The 24271-nt window shown below is 43.9% G+C and overlaps 1 protein-coding gene across 1 annotated transcript; it reads left to right on the top strand.

Annotated features, from left to right (window-relative positions):
• Positions 1–240: 240 nt before the first annotated feature.
• rps19 (ribosomal protein S19) lies at positions 241–17400 on the top strand. Its single transcript, XM_084335689.1, has 6 exons — positions 241–279; positions 2012–2082; positions 2200–2300; positions 8367–8550; positions 14432–14486; positions 17340–17400. Exons 2-6 carry the CDS (start codon positions 2012–2014, stop codon positions 17370–17372), a joined length of 444 nt encoding a protein of 147 aa, XP_084191815.1. The 5' UTR covers positions 241–279; the 3' UTR covers positions 17373–17400.
• The last annotated feature ends 6871 nt before the right edge of the window (positions 17401–24271 follow it).

Consider the following 24271-nt stretch of genomic DNA (forward strand, 5'->3'; position numbering starts at 1 on the left):
TGTCATATGTTTTGATTAATTGAAAATGGGGGACCCTGATGTAAACAAGACGAACGTCTTTCTCTGGTCTGCATCCCCTTAACAATTGTGTGTATTGAGCTGTACTGTATTGTACCCATTCTGCAATCTGTTAATAACATTTTCAATCAATCAATCAATGAGTGGTGCTGAGAGGGAGGGGGCAACGCGGAAGTCTCGCGTAATCGCACGAGATTCGCCCGTTTTAACACGGGTTGGAAACCCCGTTCCACCCTCTTCCCTTCGCTGTCCACAAGCAAGGTAAATGTCTGTCTCTCTCCGCAGTTATTTTAATAAAATGTGGCCAAGTCCATTACTATTCCCTCTCGAAACGTAACCGGGTTGACTACTATATATCTAATGTCATGTGTAGTTGGTTCATACGAGTGTACGTGCTTGTATTTCTATAAAAAATTGTTAGATCTTACATGTTGCACGCGCACTACGATCATTTCAGTGATGGCTGCCCCCATGCTACCGCGTTGAGGCCTGCTAGCTAGCTGCTCTTATGTAGAATAGTGTACAATTAGGAATACTGTCACTATTTTATTAAAATCTGCGCATTGTTGTGGCCATCATAGGCGGTTTTATTTAGCCTCAGATTGTTTATGTGCATAGTATTAACCGCGCTAGTCTAAAAGCTAGGCTATCATGTTAGCGTATGCTAACGTAAGCCCCAGTCTGACACTAGCTGTGTAACATTACTGTCGCATATCTTGCCGGGTGGCCGGGAGGAATAACTACCAAGTGGCTACGCAACCTAATAGGAGATATTGCAAGTGTACCCTCGCAGTTATCTTATTTAGCCCATGTTTAGCTAACAACGTTAGTCCCTGCCCTGGCTTTATCAATGGGGAATATTCCAATGTGTCGCTCACACCATGTCATTGATTGAAAACTGTATTAACATATTGCAGAATGGGTACAATACAGTACAGCTCAATACACACAATTGTTAAGGGGATGCAGACCAGAAAAAGACTTTCGTCTTGTTTACATCAGGGTCCCCCATTTTCAATGTCGGATATGGCAACTGCAGCTTAAATTATGCTGTGACCTGCTGCCAATATCCTGTGTAACTAAATCGAATATACTTGTATTGGGAAGACACTGGTCAGACTACTACTTGACCTTACCCCCAGAACCCCCCACACCCCTGCCCACTTTGACAACCTAGGATGGCTTAGAGTAGACGACAGTACAGCAACTTGCAATGGGCCTGGTCTACAAGATACACTATACGACTAAGGTACCCATGTACATGTCAAAATACTTCCCAAAGGTCAGTGAATACCACAACCACTACACCAGAGGAAGCTCAACAAATCATGTTAAACCCAGATTCGGCTCAAACAAGGGACTAAACACGTTTCGCAAATTATGCCACATCAATGTGGAACGCCCTACCCAAAGCTGTAAAGGAATGTGAATCCCTACCCACATTCAAAACCGCTCTTGAAGAGCACCTACGGGAGGCTGCAATTCGAAACTGGCCACCGTAAATGCCCAAAACCCCCACCACCTCCTAATAGACAGTCTCCTCCCCACCGCATGTATATATTCCCTCCCCGCCGTATGTATATTTCTCTCCCACCCACCCACCCCCTCCTAATGTACAGTCCCCTCCCCATCATATGTATATACTCTGTCAGGATCTAGGGGTAACTACTGTATATTTGAATACCGTTTGTCACAAATGTATCTGTACTAAATACCTATATGTCCCTATGCCATAAATGTCATGTATGTTGTGTATGTCATAAATGTCTATATGAATTGAAAATGGGGGACCCTGATGTAAACGAGACAAACGTCTTTCTCAGGTCTGCATCCCCTTAACAATTGTGTGTATTGAGCCGTACTGTATTGTACCCATTCTGCAATCTATTAAATAAAGTTTTCATTCATTCATTCACACTTGTACGTTAGTCTAGAGGTCAAATACTTATGTTAATCCCTATTTAAAATGTAACATTCTGTTGCATGTGTCCAGATGCCAGGCGTCACAGTGAAAGACGTGAACCAACAGGAGTTTGTTCGTGCCCTGGCGGCCTTCCTGAAAAAGTAAGTTGACTTAATTAATTTCCTCCAAGGGGTGTGACGTCACACTAGTAAAAGATTATAAAAAAAAAAGCATATTCCACATGGCCTCCTGTTATGATACATTTCTTCTGTCACCAGGTCAGGAAAGCTGAAGGTGCCAGACTGGGTGGACCTGGTCAAGCTGGCTAAACACAAGGAGTTGGCCCCTAATGATGAGAACTGGTTCTACACCAGAGCTGGTAAATTGTGACATCATCCCACCATCTCTTGTTTCCACTGCTGTTGGTATTGGGGGGGGGGGGGGGGGGGGGCTTTTCTGTGCCTCGGCTACATTAACTGGGATTTGGTCCATAATTGACTGAATCAGCTTTTCCCACTGGCCTTCGCTAAGAATGCCATTGTCTGCTGCATGCAGGGAGAGCGGACTGTGCTTGGGGCACTGAAGTAAGTATGGTGCCCCATTTAATGAGGTCACCCAGTGCTCCTAATCTACCACTCAGTGCACAGCAAACGCATCCTCTTTTGCTTTTAGTGCTAACATTAGCTTCCAAAACTTTGGAGCTCACATTTGCTACCAAATATTGCAGCTAACTAGCCACTGTTCAAAGACCATCTTTGATTAACGCAACTAGTGTTAGCTGTAACATTTGATGGCTGATGTAGCAGCTCTAATGTTTGGTAGCAGATGTTGGACTTAGTGCTAATACTTGCTAATGGCAAAAGATGCTTTACATTGTGGGATAGGTTGGACATTTTGATACATTCTTATTACGGGCAGACATACTTAATTCAGTTCCTCATTGTTCATTGCTTGACTGTTAATGCTGTGATGGCCTGCTTAACTTTTTTTAATATATATTTTCTCATTTAACCTCTTCCGGACCGCAAATGACATCATGTCATAAATCAATCACTCCAGACTGTTTGACAAAAGTATCGTTTTTTTTTTCTCAAACGTATTCAAGTATAAACATCATAACCATGTCAACAGCATTTATAATGTATATTATCATCAATACGTTAGTTTAGCAATAGGTTAAAGTTAGGGATGCACCGAAATTTCGGCCACCGAAGGTTTTCGGCCGAAAATGGCAAAAAATCCGAAAACGTTTTTTCACCGAAAATATATCACCGAAACAGAAACAACCTGTAACCTAACGCGTGTTGTTGTGATGATGTCGGGAGTCGCGCTGTTTCTATGTAAACTCTGCACGCAACGCGTCCAATAAATGCGTCTTTAACATGCTTTATATCCTTATTTACTATATGCCTGTCATGGTTAATCACTGAGTGATCTAATATGCATATTCTTCAGAGCGAGAGGTGGGGGGGATTGCGTTTCTCACATTGACGCTGTCTGTCGTTGATAATATAATCTGAAGAGCATTATTATTATCATTCTCGAGCATACACGTCGCGCGTCTACTTTGCCAAAGTCAAGAGAGCACATTCATCTGGGGACTAGGAAGGTGCGCTCAGTAGAGCACAGATGTCCGCCATGGCGGCAGCCACACATGTCTTCTCGCTCTCTCTCTGATTGAAAACTTTATTAACAGATTGCAGAATGGGTACAGTACAGGTCAATACACACAATTGTTGAGGCGATGCAGACCAGAGAGACTTGCGTCTTGTTTACATCAGGGTCCCCCATTTTCAATTCATCAGGACATATGACATACAGATAGACAGTACTGCTACATTTATGACATACCAGATTTGCAAATACAGTACTGTTTGTGATACAAAAAGTCCTGAAAAGGGAGTATATACACTTGATGTAGAAACTGTACATTGGAGGGGGGGGGGACACTGTACAAGCAAAGCTGTACATTGGAATATTGACAACCATACTAGGTAATTTACTGTACATTGGAGGGGGTACGTTTTTTTTTTTTTTTTAACTTCATTTTTTAGCGTTTATTGCTTTTCTGTTCAAGCATGACCGACAGTTGTAGGGTGAAACGGGAGAGAGAGCAGGGGAAGACATTCGGCAAATGGCGGCGAGTCCGGGAATCGAACTCGTCCACCAGATCCGTGACGCAGCACAGTATTCCGCGCGGTACATGGTGTGCTACTGGAGCACCCTGGAGGGGGTACTTTTATATAAAATGCTTACTGTAGCCACTACAGTAACATCATTAAGTCTGCTATAAGCTATTCTCCCTCATGTGTGCAGATCTTTATGCAGTTTTAAAGCACATTGGCTTTGTTCTGAATGCACGTTGTAGTTATCCTACAGAGAAAAGAAAATGCACTTGACTTGGAATTAATGTACTGTATGCATTCAGAAGTGCTGAATAAATGTTTTATGGACCCATAATAGTGATTATTTATTATTTAAGTTAAGTTTTGCCATAATCATATTTTTCCATAATCATAATGTTCCACAACATTGGTAAAAAAAAAATCTATTCTATGATTTCGGCCTTTCGGTTTTCGGCCAACTGTTTCCTATTTTCTGTATCGGTTTCGGCCAAGAATTTCCCATTTGGTGCATTCCTAGTTAAAGTGTTATTAGATTTGTACTTTTCGATTTGGTCATTTTATTTTGCGAGAGGTGACCATTTTGGAAATTTTTAACCATGGGAATTGTAGTTTTTTTGCAGCCATTTTGTAGCTGCATAGACCACCGTAACACTTCCGGGATTCTGAAATCAGGGAGGAGATTGCGGGGGGGTCAAATGAATGAATGTGGACGAGAGCCGTGATGTAAGTGGTTGCCGATACGGCTGTGGGGGTGCTAGAGACATGATCGAATAGACGTGTATGCGCCTCGCTCTCCTGAACACGGCGTGACCCATAACTAATCGATCAGAACTAAATCGGCAGAGAAAAACCCCATTTTAAAGCACCTATTCCGCATGGTCATGCGCAGAGTGCCCATGGAGTCTGGACGACGCGAGATGACGCTCGAATTAATGTGGACTGTTCTATCAGAGGGGGGAGCTTCGATGGCCAGTGTCCTTTCAGCTGAACAGGATAATGAAAAAATGATCCCACTAAATGGCCAGACGCGTCTTATGGCGACATCTACAATTACCTCATTGAGTCTCCAGGTAGACTAATGTTTATATTTAAGTGCAGCGGTCTGTAGCCACTTACATGACCATCGAAGCTCCCCCCTCTGATAGAACAGTCCACATTCATTCGAGCGTCATCTCGCGTCGTCCAGACTCCATGGGCACTCTGCGCATGTCCATGCGGAATAGGTGCTTTAAAATGGGCTTTTTCTCTGCCGATTTAGTTCTGATCGATTAGTTATGGGTCACGCCGTGTTCAGGAGAGCGAGGCGCATAAACGTCTATTCGATCATGTCTAGCACCCCCACAGCCGTATCGGCAACCACTTACATCACGGCTCTCGTCCACATTCATTCATTTGACCCCCCCGCAATCTCCTCCCTGATTTCAATGTAACGCGGAAGTGTAGTGGTCTATTTTGCTAGCTGTCCATCAGTGTTGGAATTTTTCAGAACGACACTTCCCAAAAGGCTCTATGGGGTTTCAAGTGTCGTACTTCTGTATGAATTTTTTTTATATCTCTTATTATTCGGGATAATAAACCACAACACTTAACGTTATTGACATATTGACAGCGCAGTTAGTTTCTCTTCCCTATTTTTAGCATGCAGCAACTATTAGATTTGAATTAGTTTCAAAACGGTTGCACCCTGATCAAAATAAAAAAGTACAGTAGACTCATCTGTTCTGTATAACGGTGACTGTATCCAGAACTGAGCCAGTAGTACATGGATTACAGGCAGCCAGCTGAGCAGGGAACTGCAACCAGTGTTAATTTAGTCAACACTACAATATGATATGGTTGTCAACAAAGCTTTTCACCCTGACGACAACGAGACGTCACGTTAATGTACATCATGTGACACTAGCATGACTAAATAATTTATGAAATGTCGTTGACTACAAACGACACAAAATGTAGTTTATAAAATAAAATCTTGCCGAAATCCATTTTAAGACGAGACAAAATTATAACTTAGAATAATTCATGTTATTAGAGCTGCAGTTCCGTTTCCTGGGGTTTAATGGAACAATGGCGGGGCAACAGGGTCTCTGTGGTCTTGTATGCAGTGGGCTTGGACTTGGCAGAATGTATTGTTGAAAGTGAAAGACGAGGAGGAGACTAGTTTGAAACTAAGGCTGGAGTTACACCTAGGCTGTTAGTTTCGTTTTTCAGGTGAGTTTCGCTTTCCAGAGCGCAATGCACGTGGCAGCCGAGTTAGACATTCGTTTTGCAACCTGTGCACTTTAGTTTTGTCAGAACGAGGCTGGGTCAGACCGCAACGGATCTCGTCTCGAATTCAGCACTGAGCATGCGCGGGGAGGTAGTTACTCTCCCTCGTCCCCGCTGTCGTCCACACTCAGCTGTGAGAGCTGGACCTGTACTTTGTGACATTATGTTATTTCGGGCATTCATAACGTTATTTTGCGCGACTGTACATTGTAACGTTAACACAGCCCAGTTGTCAACTGTACTTTGTAACGTTATGTTATTTCGGGCATTCATAACATTATTTCGCGCGACTGTACATTGTAACGTTAACACAGCCCAGCTGTCAACTGTACTTTGTAATGCTATGTTATTTCGGGCATTCAATCATAACGTTATTTCGCGCTATTTCGGGCGTTTTATTCATAACAAACATTGACGCAATTCCGCCAACACATGTAATATTAATAGGTTTTGCTCACAGAGAGATAGATAAATAAATAAACATACCGGTAATCACGGTTATCTACCTCAACGACTGCATGTACTGTAGAAATGTATGTTTCAGTGCAGATAAAGGTACTGTACAAAATAACCTCAAACACTGCTAGAATACACAAGCAGTTAGGGTGCGCTGTGTTAAGGTTACAATGTACAGTCGCGTGAAATAACTGAATAAAACCCCCGAAATAACATATCGTTACAATGTACAGTTGACAGCTGGGCTGTGTTAACGTTACAATGTACAGTTTCTGACAGCTGGGCTCGCGAAATAACGTTATGGCGTTATGCTCGGTGCTGCTCGAGGCAGGAGAGATGAGGCGCGCGGGGCATGGTGGGCATGGCGGGCACGGCTGCTGCTCGGGCTGCTGCTCGAGACAGACAGACAGCCCAGACAGGAGAGATACACGGTGCTGCGCGCAGGCTGCTCCTCGGCCGCTGCTCGGTGCTGCTCCCCGGGCTCGAGACAGACAGCCAGACAGGAGGGATATACATGGTGCAAGGAGAGCGGAAGCACTCTTGGGCTGCCTTTAAAGAAGAGGCAACAGGGACAGCAAACTTATTCATTTAGCAACAAAACGAAAACAAAAACGCCCAGTGTAACCTAGGCCTTACTGCTATGTTACTGTTAGCATTAGCAACTAGCTAGCTGTCAAAATCATCTCTAATTCATTCTCTCATTACCTTTACTTCGTTCTCACACTGGACACTAATGCAGGCAACAATCCCACCGCTGCCACCAATGTAACCGAGGAATAGTCCGCCTATACTTTCAAACTAGTAAAATAAAATCATGGGAGAATTGATATCAACATAATGCAACTCCACCTAATAACGTCAGCATCAATAATAACATAGAACACATTAAATAGCTTACATAAGTAACCAGCTAGCACTAACATTATCTTGTTTAGAAAAAGCTCACCTCAATTTATGAGGCTGTAACTGAGTGGCGAGACTAAACAAAAAAGACTAAACAAAGACAAATGCTCAGACCTGTAGTTGACTAAAACTTTGACTAAACAAAAAATAGACCTCAGGGAATGTATTACTATGTTGCTATGCTTGAGTAAATTGGAATGAACCAAATGAGAATCATCGTTGATGGTGAATAACACTATGCTAACATTGACCAAAAGTGATGAGCGCATTCGGCACCTTTTTCACGTCAACCGGCTGCTGCTTTGACGGCGGCTGGTGTGAGCTGGGTAGTGTAGTTTTAAGAAATATCTCTTATCGAAAGCCCTGGATCTCCTCTTTCTTAGTACTACAACGATTCCACAACTGCATTATTTCCTTGTCTAAATCATCCGGTTTCCGATGCAATGTGCAGATATTTTTATTTAGCTAATAACACTTAATATAACAAACGTAGTGCTGAAAATATACATTGACTGCTGTTTCATTAGGGTTAGGGTATTTACTCTTGGCTACATTTGAAAAAGAAACTCAACATTACTTAGGCCTGGTAACGGGCCGATCAGGCCTAAGGGGTTAAACCAAACTCGGATCATCATCACTGCACCTTATGACACCCGTGGCGGAATTAACTCTCCTCTCTCCTTTCACCCCAGCATCCACAGTGCGCCATCTGTATCTGCGTGGTGGTGCCGGCGTGGGCTCCATGACAAAGATCTATGGCGGTCGCCAGAGGAACGGAGTGTGCCCGTCCCACTTCAGTGTGGGCTCCAAGAACGTGGCCCGCAAGGTGCTGCAGGCCCTCGAGCTGCTCAAGATGGTGGAGAAGGACCCCAACGGGTAGGTTGTCCCCGTCCGTCCGTCCCTCCCCTCGGCTTTGTGAGATTTAAGACTGATATACCGGTAACCCTGTTCTATACCACAAGTACATCCAAGTCCTCATCTGTACCTCTATGGCGTGTATGATCAGAATGTCCTGGGGAGACCGGTCTGTGTGCTCTTATTTTGGTGTTGTCTGGTGTTAGTTAAACTTTTAGTGAAATGGCGCATTGATAGGATCATAATGGCTTGAATTCACACCCTATTGTTACTATACAGTAACTCAGTCAAGTTTGTCACTTGAATCTAAACATAGGAACATGGTGTAAAACTATTGATCTGGGGGGGGGGGGGGGGGGGGGGGGGGGGGGGTAAACATACATATTTTATGTGTGATTCATGTAATTAATATAATTCAGTCTTTAGAGATTCTACATCAAAGCGCAAAATTCAGCAGTCTACTTTCATGGTCCATTTGTTATTGGGTTTGAAAGTGTTAATTTCCCTTGCACTGTGTTCAAGTTTCCACCTTCTGGCAGTTAGATGTAGTGTTGATGGCATTTACAAACATTTATGCAATAGCGGGGAATGCAACTGAAGTAAATACAATTTTACTCATTAATTATTTAGTGTAACAATGATGATCTTAAAGATATATTACATGGTGAACTGGTGTCGACAGTAAAACTAGCATGGCGCTTCCAGGGAGATGCAATATCTCTACATTACATCACACACCGTTACCCCTACACACATTCATGAATATATATATAGAAAAATACCTAGTAGACTGAGGTCACATGGTAATGTTTTGTACCGTAGTTCCAAATAGACCTTGCAGCAACCTCACTGGGAAAATTATAGTGACCAAAATGATCACCGTTTACGGTATTATGGCGGTATTGTTAAATAAAGTTACGAACCCAGACGTTTCCGTGGCAGTTATTCAACCGAATGCCTTAGAATATTACACTATTGGAGAAAAAAAACGTGACATTTTCCCCGTTCTGAATTCCCCACATGCATTCAACCACATTGCATTCTCTATGAAGTAGTGGGTGGTAGTCACCAAGATGATATGAGATTTATAGCGCTCTCTTTTCTTTCCTGCATGTTCTGCATATTTCATTCCCCCTCAGCACTTACACACCATGTACTTTTTTAGAAGGGTGAAAAACTCAAGATGTCATTGCATTCTTGCCATAGTTTTCGGAAAACGAACACTTGCGTGGTTAAGGGAGACTGCCTGCTATAATTTGTTGATGCTAAACCGTATTTATTCCAACACTAACCGTTAAATGTGGTAATAAAATCTGTATAGACAAAATGACCATTTTAAACAGTCGGATATTTTAACATGGTGTATATAGTGAGAGAAAAGACGAGTCCCGCAGGTTAAACCTGACGAAGGTCAAAGGACTGATACTTTGTTTTGTTTGGATAAAGAAGCTCCTCTCCTGACATTTCCACCTACGCACCCGTCTGCAAGAGATTGAAGGTGTGCATGGGCCTTTAATGTCAACCATGGTATATTGGAAAATCATCCCATCTCCAGTGTAGGTCTATGCAGACATGTCAAATCGAATAAGAAATGTGAGTAATCCCCGTTGTACACAGATGAGTGTTTCACGCATGGATGTATAAAAAAAAAAAAAATGGTTCATCGAATAGTTTCACAATACAATTAGTCATAATAATTCTAATGCAATTGAATTGTGATGTCCTTGGTGATTCACAGCCCCGATATTTAAACCACCACTCTATAGCTAAGCGTCTTTGAGCACCTGGAAAAGCGCTATATGGATGTATAATTATAGCTGGCAAAACAATTGAATGTTAGCCAAGTGAGGTTACATGATTTAAATCGGTCTTCATTATTTGGAAATTAATGATGGTGAATGGCTTTCCCCATATGTGTTGGATTGGCGCATTGACTAGAAGGGCTTCTAATGACTATGTTCTTGTGATCAGTGGGGCATATTGGACTTCAGTGGATGGATTATTGAATACTTCGCTCATTTCAGATATGGATTTAGAGCATGGTGTGTGGGTTGATGTGCTCCTCTCTGTCCTCTTGTTTCCATTACTTAATCCTTAGGTAGACACAGTGGTTAGCACTGTTGCCTCAAGAAAGGTCCTGGGTTCAAACCCCAGCAGGGGGCTTTTCTCTGGACTTTGCATGTTCTCCCTACGTTAGCCTTGAGTTTTCTCCAGATACTCTGGTTTCCCCCACACCATGCAAGACATGCATGCTAGGTATATACTCCAGCCATTGCCCTTGAGCAAGGTATTGGTATTACAACTGGAGCTGCTCCCAGGGCACCACACTGGCTGCCCACTGCTCCTAAATAGCTAGGATGGATCAAATGCAGGGGATGAATTTCCCCATGGGGATCAATAAAAGTGAATTTATATCATAATTTGCCCTCTGGGGGCGGTCAGGTGGCGTAGCGGAGATTGCGCTCGTCACCAATGCAAGAGACTGCTGTCTCGACTCCCGGAGTCAGCATTGCCTTGATCGCTATACTAACTTGTTTGGCTGGGTTACGGGGAGGGAAGCCGTGAGTGGGAAACTGGCGTTGTGGACAGCGACGCCTACAGGTCAGGTCTGGGCGCTTGCTCAGTGGAGGCAGGACTTGAGGAAGGCAGCGTGACCTCCCACGTGTTACACTTCACCAATGAGAGCCCTCGCTGCCAGGTGAGAAGAGAGCCACTGGCTGTCGCTGCACGTGTCAGAGGAAGCGTGCGGATACTTCAGGGTTCCCTTGTACCGACCAGTATGAGAACATGCGCACAACAACCAGGTGGAGGGGGGGGGGGGGGGGGGGGGGGGGGGGAATTGGCACAACGACCAAATTGGGACGGGAAGAAAACAGACAAAATCGGAGAAAGAGATATACAAAAAATAATTGTCCTCTGGTCCTAGTGGTTGTAGACTAACCTCATTTGCTCTCTGGTCCTAGTGGTCGTAGACTAACCTCATTTGCTCTCTGGTCCTCCTAGTGGTCGTAGACTAACCTCATTTGCTCTCTGGTCCTAGTGGTTGTAGACTAACCTCATTTGCTCTCTGGTCCTAGTGGTCATAGACTAACCTCATTTGCTCTCTGGTCCTAGTGGTTGTAGACTAACCTCATTTGCTCTCTGGTCCTCCTAGTGGTCGTAGACCAGGGGTGCCCAACCTTTTTTGAACCAAGATCTACTTTTTTATTTACCACCTAGCCCGAGAGCTACCAGCCAAAATTGTATATTGTAAGCCGTCATTTGAGGCTTTATAAAAGCAGCATAATGAACACATCTGTCAGTGCCAAGTCCGACCTCATCTTAAATAACACAGCATTGCTTGTTGTAGTTAACAAGGAGAGGAAGAGTTGATTTTTTTTTGAATTTTATTAATCAAGATCTACTTGAAATCAGCCCGCGATCTACCTGTCGATCGCAATCGACTGGTTGGGCACCACCAGGGAGCGAAATTAACTTTTTGACTCACCGGCCAGTGGCGGGTAGATGGGAAGAGTCTACCCGCCAAGCATATTTCTTACCTGCCAAAATTGTTTTGATTAAAAAAATATATATATATTTTATATAAAAATTTAAATAAAATATATATTATATAATCATACTTGTAGTTGTATTATCTGCGAGACATCGCCACCACGCAATAAGTCAAAATGCTTGCTATCTGCAAACAGCTCCACTGTCTGTGTGTATACTTGAGTAGCCTCCAGCTCCAGCAAGGATTCTCCGGCCCTGCAGCTAGACCTATATTCAGCTAGACCCTACATTCAGCATGCAAGGATTCTCCGGCGATGCAGCTGGACCCTATTTATAACGTTACGGTTCTTTTGTCAAATCACATTCAACATGCCCTCAGCTAGAATACGCATTCAATCAATGTTATAAGACATTGATATCAGGAGCTATCTGTAGCTACTGCTAGCCCGGTAGATAACGTTAAGACAATTTAGTTTACTGGGACAGATAGATCTAACGTGAGCTAGCTAAGCTAGCTAACGAGGGAACGGAGGTATTATGCACTCGAGTTGACTATTGCTGGAGCATTTGTTGATATCAGTAGCTAGCCAGCTAGATACCGTTAGACAATGCCTCGTCATGTATTAAACTAAAAGTGAATAGTTGACTGAGTCATTGTTTAAACAGTAACGGTAGCTCATGGAGGTCCGATATAGACTAGAGCAGACTGCCCGCATATCGCAATGGTGGCGTTTCAGGAAGTAAACAAGCCAAATGAGAGCTTCCGATTGGTCATTTGCTTTCTTTCTCATGAAACGTCACTCTACTGTGATTGGACCGTTGACTTGAGTGCAATGTGGGACTTGTAGTTTTTTAACGATCTCGCGGCGGAGAAAAAAAAGACGATGCTATAATCTGTACTCACACAATCAAAATAAGAGTATCGTTATGAACTACACGTCTACACGCCACACGGCAGGCAGCCCTCTAAGTGTCAAGCGCCAAAGGTAAAAACTGAGCGCCCCTGGCGGGCGGTGGGCTTTAGTTTCGGTCCCTGGGCACCACTGTCGTAGACTAACCTCATTTGCTCTCTGGTCCTGTCCTAGTGGTCGTAGACTAACCTAGAGCCATATGACATCCGTTTTATTTTTTTCCAAATTCCATTTAATTTTTTTCCAAATTCCGTTTTTATATTTCAGAATTCTGTATTTTGCTTTGTACGCTCATTTTACCATCAGAAATAGTGTGTAATAAGTGGGAATGAAAACATTTCCACAATTTAATAAGATATAACCGTCCATTTAATAGGGCTGTCTTAAATACTTCGAAGCTTCGTTCAATGGGCATGGGATTCGAATATGAAAATAAAATTTGATTATTAATAAAAATATAAATGATACATTTTTTTATTTTGCGAAATCAACTCTGCCTCTCTTTGTTAACTACAACAAGCAATGCTGTTTGTTATTTAAGATGAGGTCGGACTCGGCACTGACAGATTCGTGTTCATTGTGCTGCTTTTATAAAGCCTCAAATGACTGCTTAAAATATTTCATGAAAGCAGTTTTGTTTAAGATTTAAACTTTACAGCACTGACAAAGTTGAACAAAGTGCTGTACAAGTCCCACAACATAAAAAAAAAAGAAAATATATATATATATATTTTTTTTAGTTTATTCCATTTTTATTGCTCAATTCCGTGATTCAGTCAACGTGGATTTCATATGGCTCTAACTAACCTCATTTGCTCCCTGTTCCTAGTGGTCATAGACTAACCTCATTTGCTCTCTGGTCCTCCTAGTGGTCGTAGACTAACCTCATTTGCTCTCTGGTCCTAGTGGTCGTAGACTAACCTCATTTGCTCTCTGGTCCTCCTAGTGGTCGTAGACTAACCTCATTTGCTCTCTGGTCCTAGTGGTCGTAGACTAACCTCATTTGCTCTCTGGTCCTCCTAGTGGTCGTAGACTAACCTCATTTGCTTTCTTGTCCTTCTAGTGGTCGTAGACTAACCTCATTTGCTCTCTGGTCCTAGTGGTCGTAGACTAACCTCATTTGCTTTCTGGTCCTTCTATGACTAAATGGTGCATTTATATAGCACTTTTATCCAAAGCGCTTTACAATTTGTTCCTCACATTTTACCCATTCACTCACATTCACACAGACAGTGGAGGCAACACCATGCAAGGTGCCAACCTGCTCACCGGGAGCAATTCAGGGTTAACTGTCTTTCTCGTGGACACTTCTATGATACCCGGGAGGAGCAGGAATCGAACCGGGAAGCTCCGGATTACCAAACGACTGCTCTACCTCCTGAGCCACTGTCCCCCATTTGCTCTCTTGTCCTCTGTGTTCATGGACTAGCCTAATTAGTTCTCCGGTCCTCTCCTAGTGGGCACACACTAACTTTATTTGTTCTCTCGTCCTCTTCCAGTGGTCGCAGACTAACTTCCCAGGGAACCAGGGACCTGGACAGAATTGCTGGCCAGGTGAGAAACCAGCTCTTCTCTGCTGCATTGTTTTGAAGTACTGAATTCTGGTCTTGGGACCACAGATGGGGCCTCGGCTAGACCTAATGCTTTGCAGGATCAAAGCTCCTTTCCCTCTGTTTGTATTGTGTTCTCTGTGACCCTTACTGCGGTTTATTAGAAGGCCTAATGAAGGAAGTGCCGCAATCCAACGCATGTTTAACACTTTGATCGCCATGGGTTAAATTCATAATTTACCATCCCTCGCCAGCTCTATTTGTCTATGGAGAAGTTCCCCTTCTTTGCAGGGCTATAACTTTTTAAATTCTATTGCTAAATTGCCATTATTATGGCCCATTCAATGTCATATATGTATTGTTCAGGGTGTAGCAACGTTAAACTTTTTCATTCACATATTCATACTAAATATGGTCTAAAGTGTGTTTTTATCGTTTTCTGCAGCTTTCTCCAGAACTTGATTTATAGCTCCAAATGCATTATATTGATGATGAAATACAGTTTGATAGCAATCGGCGCGAGATAAAACATTTCAACTGGACGTGGTTCTAGAAGTTTCTACGCATCATCTGATGATGGGCGGGGGATCGTTTATAATTCCGTGGGCAGCGTTAGATGATTCATCCAGAGTGGGTCATATGTTCATCATAGCAGTTTATATGGAACACGTTAGAATATAACGCTGAATTTTACCGTGGCTTCCTCGCGCCGCTGGCAGATGAGCGTGGAACAGAATTTTTTCTATTATGGGATGGAGAAATGCCCGATCCATTTCCAGGTTGTATAATAGTATATACGTCCAAATCATGTTGTTTTTTTTTTGTTATTTGCACCAATCGATGTTCACTGTCGAGACGGAGTCTCTCTAATGATAGCGAGTGCCCGGACCACATATGGATGACCACTTCCGGTTCAAAGGCTCATTTCCGGTTGGCGATCTGCCGATCGGCCACCAGATGGCGCTCTTGAACCGCTAGAGAGTTGAGTGGAGCTTTGCAGTGTGTCTCAGGGCTCCGGAGGGGAAATATGATTTCGATCACAGATTTTTGAAATATTGACATCAAAGACGAGTTACGGCGTCTTCGGCAGAATGAGCATGGCTAGGAATGACGTCTTAACTCGTCCCCGGCGATCATAGTGTTAATAGGGATGCCCCGATCACGTTTTTTGCCACCGATACCGATCACCGATCGTCTTGAGCTATATCTGCCGATACCGATCCGATATCGATCGTTTTTGATAAAAAAAAATTAATTATTTTATATATTTCTTTATAAAATATATATATTATATAATTATACTTGTAGTTGTATTATCTGCGAGACATCGCCACCACGCAACAAGTCAAAATGCTCGCTATCTCCACTGTCTGTGTGTATACTCTGCTTTGATCAAATCACATTCAGCATGCCCTCAGCAAGGTATATCTGCGGCTCTGCAGATATACCCTACTCCCTCAGCTAGCCCCGTTCGTGACTGCGATGCAAGCCGGGGCTCGAATACGCATCGAATCAATGTTATAAGACATTGATATCAGGAGCTATCTGTAGCTACTGCTAGCCGGCTAGATAACGTTAAGACAACGCCTCAGTGAACTATTTAGTTTAATGGGACATTTCGTTTTGAACAGTGAGCTAATGGAGGTATCATACACAGCATTTGTTGATATCAGGAGCTATCAGTAGCTAGCCGGCTAGATACCGTTAGACAATGCCTCATGTATTAAACTAAAAGTCAATAGTTGACTGGGTCATTTTGTAACGTTAGCTCACGGAGGTCCCACTAGACTAGACTAGACCCGTGTTTACACGGGTGCGGGAGGGGCTGGAGGAGGAGCAGACGCCGCAGCTCTGTGTGCAGCTCCGTGTGTCTGAGACAGAACTCGGCGAGTGAGATCTCCGCTAAGAATTGGATCATGTTGCGAAAATAAAGCATTATCACCGATCGCATATTTATACTGATTATCGGCCGATAACGATCGGTGGCCGATCGATCGGGGCATCCCTAATGTTTAATCACTAAAATGTCATCCCTCAGCTTTGATTCAGCACCCCTGTCTTTATGGAGCACACAGCCCTGGTGTCGCTTTAGCATGCAATTCTCCTTGGGCACGTGTGCCTAGTGGAACAAAAGCTGGCTCTCCTTCAGAGACCAAATTAATAAGTTGTGTTCACATGTGGCATATTGCTGTCTGTTGGAGTGCAGTGTTGAGTGTGAAGTCGGATGAGCGGTTCTTCTGCAAGCAGCGCTTCCGGGGACCAAGCAATGGGCCTGCTCTGAACGGCAACACACTCTTAGCGGGCGCACCCCCAGAAATGCCGCAAGCTGCAATACCGGGAGCCAAGCAATCGGCACGTTCCTATTCTGAACGGCCACACGCTCCAAAAGGCCACTGAGCTAGTCCAAGGGTAAAGGGGGTAAATGCGAGGAGGGAATTTCATGCTTGGCGAGCCGGCCGTATGGCAGCAGTTTTCTCCTTGTTTACCCATGCTAATGAGCTGTGTGTGATGCAGATGAGCTAACCTGAACCCGGCCCAGTGTATCTGCCTCACAAAGCTGGCAAGAAGCATGTCCGCTTGGCTCCTCCTCGCAATCCCCTCGTGTGTTGTGGTTTCTGATTGCTTTAAGAAATGTGGTTTATTCTGCAACCCCCCGCCCATAAGTGAGGTTCCTGCCATGTTCAGTCAGTAGAACACGTGGTGTTTTCTGGCAGCAGTCGCTGCTGAAAACAAGCTGTTACCACACTGATTCCATGGAGATGGTAGCTCTCCACATGAGCCCTCCCCGCTCTTATGTCTGAGTAACTCTTACTTACTTCTGATTTAAAAAATGTCTCCCTTTTTTTTGTCTCTACAGGTATCAACTGCAAGCAAGATTAAAGTTGTTTAATATTAAAATGTCTTTTGGAGAAAGTTCACATCTGTCTGGCTTTTTTTTTCTTCTGAATCTCGTTGGGTGGTGGTGTGGGGATGGAGGTGAAGCTCACGTGGGTGAAAATAGTCTGTCTGATCAATATCTGGATGTAGTTCTCTCACCTCGTCTGTCCCCACAAGAGAAACCAGCCTGAAATTGTGCTGGAAATGGATTTCCTTTAACCTGTTAAACTCCTCACCAAATTTATTGGAATGGGATTATTAGAATGAAAGGAGAGTAAGGGCTCCTTGACCTCATTTACTTTTGCTCCTGATAACGGTCTGAACATTATTGAACCTCCATTTAATGGAGAAGACGGCTTCTTTTATTAAAACAATAGTCTAGCAGATTTCTAGCTGTACTCGTGTCACCGTCTCATCTGGTAAGAGGATTATCGTTGGCAAACATCCCACTCTTTCAATCATTCTGGTTTTACATCCTCAAAACCTACCTGGGTGGTAAATGTGGTTTGGAGAAACCTTTTAAAAATGTTCTCCCAGAACCTCTACATGCACTCTTCAGATCCAAAACATGTTTACTGGACAGGACATTTTGAGCCTAATGGCTCTTTGATAGGTCACCGTTTGACCATAGTGAAACATTTTCCAGCAAACGAGTCTTGGAATCTAAGTGATGGTTCATAATGGTGTTCTGGCTGCCCACCACCTAGGATGTGTATTTTCCTCTAGCCTCAAAACATCTGATGGTAAACATTTTATTTATGAAACTTGAGATGGTGAAGTTACTTTAGGAAGCGGCTGCTCTCAACTAACTACATCCCACCCACAGCATCTCGACAACCTTGTGTGCTGCTACTAGGGGTGTAACAATGCATCGATTAATCGAAATGCATCGATTTGAATGTTAGAATCGATAATGATCAAAATTAATAAATACCAATGTTTTTTGTTTTTAATGACATAGTCCATTCATGCTGAGTGAATCAGTTCCCCCAGCCACATTTGTGTATTCAAATTTTTTTGGGGGAATTAACTGATAGAAAATGTATCGAATCGTGGTCAAATGAAGAGATTTCATGATGCATTGAATCGTTGCCTGAATAATCGAAATGAATCGTTGAGGTTGCATCCTTACACCCCTAGCTGCTACCCATCATCCTACAGCACCAGCGACCAATCACCTCCAGCAAGCAACACCAACCAATCATTGGGTGTCATGATCCTGCTACAGCAACACAAACCAATCATCTGGTCTCGTACTGCTAACACATCCACCTACATCACCTGGGCTCATGGTCAAGCGTTTGGATCGATGGGTCATTTCATATTAATCACGATTCTACCAACGAGCATTGTCAAATCGGTGTTCATGGAACAAAGGATTACATTTCCATGAGTGACTGATAAGTGGACGGTTCATTCTCCAGTGTGGGATGATGTCATGTTTTTAACGACCGGGGTAATGGTGCCACCTAGAGGCCTTTAAAGTGAATGGCAGATTAACCACCGCCTGCGAAGTTCTGGCCATGGAGCCTCTGTTGGTATATGCCTGTAGTCTAATAAGTGAATAGACGGAAGTGTTCCACATGGGAAAACATGCCCCCTCAATGTGCATAATGAATATATCTGGAGCTGAATCGGTGTGTTGGTACATATAACCCCACAAGCATAACCACTAAATAGCTAGGTTTCTTAAAGGGATATAAAATGACTACTGTCACCGGTCAACCCTCGGTTTTCTTGTAGAAATGAGGCAATTCCAGAGCTAGAAGTCATTGGCCTACTTAAAGGGCAATGCCACCCATTTTAACGATAAACATGTTCTGCCGAAACTATTCGCGCAAAGCTGGGGATCTGAGAACCTTCCCATTAGTGATGTCACTGGTGTGTAAAATCTGGGGCTCCTCCATTGACAATAAATGGGTCTCTGATTTAGGTTGAAGTCATACACTGTGTGCGATAGATTGAAAATGTTATTAACAGATTGCAGAATGGGTACAATACAGTACAGCTCAATACACACAATTGTTAAGGATTGCAGACAGAGAAAGACTTGCGTCTTGTTTACATCAGGGTCCCCCATTTTCAATTCATCATAACATTTATGACATACACGACACAGTACTGTTACATCCATGACAATTATGACATACAAGATATACAAATATACAGTACTGTTTCTTTACAGACAGTTTTTAAAAGAGAATATATACATTTGAGGGGGAAGAAATTGTACATTGGGGGGGGGTTGGACATTTACCGGGGCCAGTTTCGAATTGCAGCCTCCCGTAGGTGCTCTTTGAGAGCGGTTTTAAAGGTGGGTAGGGATTCACATTATTTTACGGCTGTGGGTAGGGCGTTCCACATTGTTGTGGCATAATTGCGAAACGTGTTTAGTCCCTTGTTTGAGCCGAATCTGCGTTGAACATGATTTGTGGAACTCCCTCTGGTGTGAGCTCTTACACCCAAATTATGTTTTAATTCTGGCTCATACATTTGAGCAATGCTAGAATATATATCAACTCAGTCATGGAAAGTAACATACGTATTTTTACTTGAGCAACAGAGTACCCAATAAAAAACGTGAGGTACTTAATTTATTTACTTCAAGAGGACATACTGAGAGCCACATACCACGTTAACATAACCTTTTTTAGACATACATTGGTATCTGTCATCTTCAAGGGCATTGCTGGGAATGTCACAACTCACAATGTTGCTAGATTGGAACTATAGACCCCGTCTGACATGTGGAACTATAGACCCTGTCTGACATGTGGAACTATAGACCCTGTCTGACATGTGGAACTATAGACCCTGTCTGACATGTGGAACTATAGACCCTGTCTGACATGTGGAACTATAGACCCTGTCTGACATGTGGAACTATAGACCCTGTCTGACATGTGGAACTATAGACCCTGTCTGACATGTGGAACTATAGACCCTGTCTGACATGTGGAACTATAGACCCTGTCTGACATGTGGAACTATAGACCCTGTCTGACGTGCTTAAGGTCCAGACTGAGCTTGGACTGATCTTCAATTCTTGCTAAAAATCAATACCCCACTAACCTATGGGCAGTTTAAAAACATGATCACAAATCTCCCTATTTCAGTCCGTGTTTGCTTTTAATTTAGATTTTCTTTGTTTTTAGTTATTTTCCTACATCTGTTTTTTTGTCATAATGACAAAAGCGCACCGTGCTGATGTTGAACGGATCTGGCAGTTGCGCATTTATCCTGAAGAGGGCAGCAGAACCTAAATGATACGTCTTGAGCAGGGAATTGACAAGTGTGTGCAATGTTAATATTTTAACAACCTGCTCTAAATATCAGTTCTTTTTTAGCCGTATTCATCATTACACCCATGCTACCAAATCAAATCCCTTCAACAGAACAGACGTCTTGTCAGAATTCTGGTAGCAGTAGGCTAGTATTTATTTATTTATTTATTTATTTATTACTATTATTTATTTGTGTCTGACAGTAGGCTATGGCATAATGTAGGCCTACCAAATATAATTTCCGACTAATAATAACCATTGCTGCTATTCACCGGAAAATCTAGGACAACTCTACTTTCTATAATCTAAAACCTCCGTCTTCATTTCATTTTCAATAGAGCTTAGTTTAATGGATTCTGTTCATTCTTGAGTCAGTGAATAGCGGTCAGAAAACCATTTACAAGCACAGCTAAATGAGGAAAATGTGTTTTGCATTTAATACAGCTGTGAATGGACATCATGGAGATCACTGTTGTGGTTTTCTCTCCATCCAGAAGGCTTTGTTTGCTGACGGGCTCTGTTCAACTGTATTCTGACTGTGTGTGTGTGTGTGTGTGTGTGATAGAGAGAGAGAGAGCATTTGTACGTGCATTGTTTCTGTATTTGATCCTATGTTTGCATGATACCATGTGTGCTGTAGATCCCTGGACAGTGAGCCCGCTGTGTTTGCCAATCTATCACCAACTGTGTGTGTGTACAGTAGGACTATACAGTCCCCTGTGCCAGTTTGTGTATTCCCTCCATCCCACATGTATCCAAGGTCATTCTATCATTTTCTATTATTTTTTTATAACGTCAATCATCATACACACCAGCCCTCCATCAATTATTCCTCCCGTCTCTCAGGAAATATTAATCTCTTTATATACATCCCATCTTTTCTCTCTCTCTCTCTCTCTCTCTCTCTCTCTCTCTCTCTCTCTCTCTGTCTCTCTCTCTCTCTGTGTCTCTCTGTCTCTCTCTTACTCCCATCCACCCACTCCTTCGATTTATTCTTTAATTTAGGAGACCAGCTGTTTCAGAACACCTGAACTCCTCCTCCTCCCACTCTTCATGGCCCATCCCTCGCCCCCCCCCCTCTCTTTCTCTCTACCCTGTAATTTGGAGGAGAGGGAGAAGGATAAACATGTCCTTGAGTATTAGGTGGAATGCACAATCGGGGCTCCGCCTTGTTTGTTCACTTGCTACTGTGTGTGTGTGTGTGTGTGTGTGTGTGTGTGTGTGTGTGTGTGTGCACACTCGCAATAGTGCCATTAGTCCATTCGTATGTGCGCTCATGTGGTATTGTATAAGATGTAATTATCAGCATTTTGCACTTCAGCAATTGCGGCTGTGAAACAAAACAATTACCGAATTAACACATGCACATCACTTTGCTTGTCCTTTGCATTCACTGAGTGTAGGTGGCTGTGCTCTCTCTCTCTCTCTCTCTCTCTCTCTCTCTCTCTCTCTCTCTCTCTCTCTCTCTCTCTCTCTCTCTCTCTCTCTCTCTCCCCCTCCCTCTCCCTCCCTGACGGTTCAGCTTGAGCACCACAATGAGAATGGATGCAGGGTTCTCTCATCCTAGTGGCTGGAAATAGCAGATAACTAAGAAATGCCTCTGCTGCACATAGTCTCTAAAATAGAACCACTATCAGGCGAGTCTCTACAAACACAACACAACACACACACAGAGTCAGCCCACTCCTTTATTCACCAGCACCTTGGTTTTCCTGGGAAGCTCACAGGAATCCTGTTACGTTGGAATACTCTTGCCGGCTTAACTAGGATAAGATCAGCCTTTCCTGTCCCACATCACAATGCTTGTTTTAAATGTATTTTTAATTAATTAATCTACAGCACTGGTGAGTTTTACTGGTATGTTGGACCCAATCTTCAGATTCTTCCTCCCCATTAAATTCCCTTCACTCCCAACTTCATGTTCCAAGGCAGCGCCAGTGACGTCAGCGAGCTCGCAGACACAGTGGTGAGCTACATAACAACAATAGCTGATAGTATCGTCCTCACAAAAAAGGTGCAGGTTTTCCCAAACCAGAAACCGTGGGTGGACAGTACTATTAGAGCAGCTCTGAACTCTCGCACTACCGCTTACAACCTTGGTACAGAGTCAGGAAACATGGAGGAGTATAAGGCTTCAGTCTATACTCTACGCAAGGCTGTTAAACTTGCTAAGAGGACATATGCTGACAAACTGGAGACACAAATGGCACAAAACGACACAAGAGGATTATGGCAGGGACTGAAGACAATAACTGACTACAAAGTCAGCGCCCCCTCAATGGGGAGCGACGACGCCTCCCTCGCGGACAAGCTCAACTCCTTCTACGCCCGGTTTGGTGTAGACAGTGGCGCTGCTGGCTCTCCGGCTAGTGACGTCACTGGCGCGCCGGCTGTTGTGGAGGGGGGGGGGGGCAACCGCGGGGGGCGGGGACACTCTCTCGTTGTCGGAACACAGTGTGAGAAGAGCATTTATGCAGGTGAACACCAGGAAGGCTGCTGGCCCAGATGGTATAACAGGACGCATACTTAAGTCCTGTGCCAACCAGCTGGCCCCGGTGTTCACCGCCATATTTAATCAATCCCTGGCGGAGTCAGTGGTCCCTGCCTGCTTCAAGATGTCTACCATCATCCCTGTACCGAAGAAACCCTCCCCAACATGTCCAAATGACTACAGACCGGTGGCACTCACCTCTGTGGTCATGAAATGTTTCGAGAGGCTGGTCAAGGACCACATTTGTGCCTCCCTCCCCAGTGATATGGACCCTATGCAATTTGCATACAGGACAAACAGGTCCACTGACAACGCGGTCTCCCAGGTACTGCACAGCACCCTCTCTCACCTTGACCGTCAGAAGGGGGGCTATGTGAGACTGTTGTTCATTGACTACAGCTCAGCGTTCAACACCATAGTCCCCACCAGACTGGTGGACAAGCTGATCGAGCTGGGTCTGAGCTCCGCCCTGAGCGCCTGGGTACTGGACTTTCTGAGTGAAAGACCCCAGGCGGTCAGGGTGGGGGGTCAGACCTCCAACACCATCACCCTGAGCATCGGGTCCCCCCAGGGCTGTGTTCTGAGCCCCCTGCTGTACTCACTCTACACACACGACTGTGTGGCCAAGTTCAGCTCCAACTCCATAGTGAAGTTCGCAGATGACACAGTGGTGGTGGGGCTGATCTCGGTCAACGACGAGAAGGCCTACCGGGAGGAGGTTGAGGTACTGGAACGCTGGTGCCAGGACAACAGCCTGCTCCTGAACATTGGTAAAACCAAGGAGCTGATCGTGGATTATAGGAGAGGACAGCAGGAGACACACACACCACTGATGATTAACGGGGCTACCGTGGACAGGGTGAGCAGCTTTAAGTACCTGGGGGTCCACATCTCAGAGGATCTGACATGGTCAACACACATAGACACAGTAGTAAAGAAGGCGAAACAGCGCCTCTACCACCTGAGACAGTTAAGGAAGTTCAGAGTATCGGGGAAGATACTCCAGTCCTTCTCTCAGGAGCTGTAGAGAGCATCTTGACCGGAAACATCACTGCCTGGTATGGAAACAGCACGGCACAGGACAAGAAGGCCCTACAGAGAGTGGTGCGCTCAGCCGAGCGTACCACGGGTATTGCA

Source organism: Notolepis coatsorum (assembly GCF_963971535.1).
Source record: "Notolepis coatsorum genome assembly, chromosome: 19".
NCBI lineage: Eukaryota > Metazoa > Chordata > Actinopteri > Aulopiformes > Paralepididae > Notolepis > Notolepis coatsorum.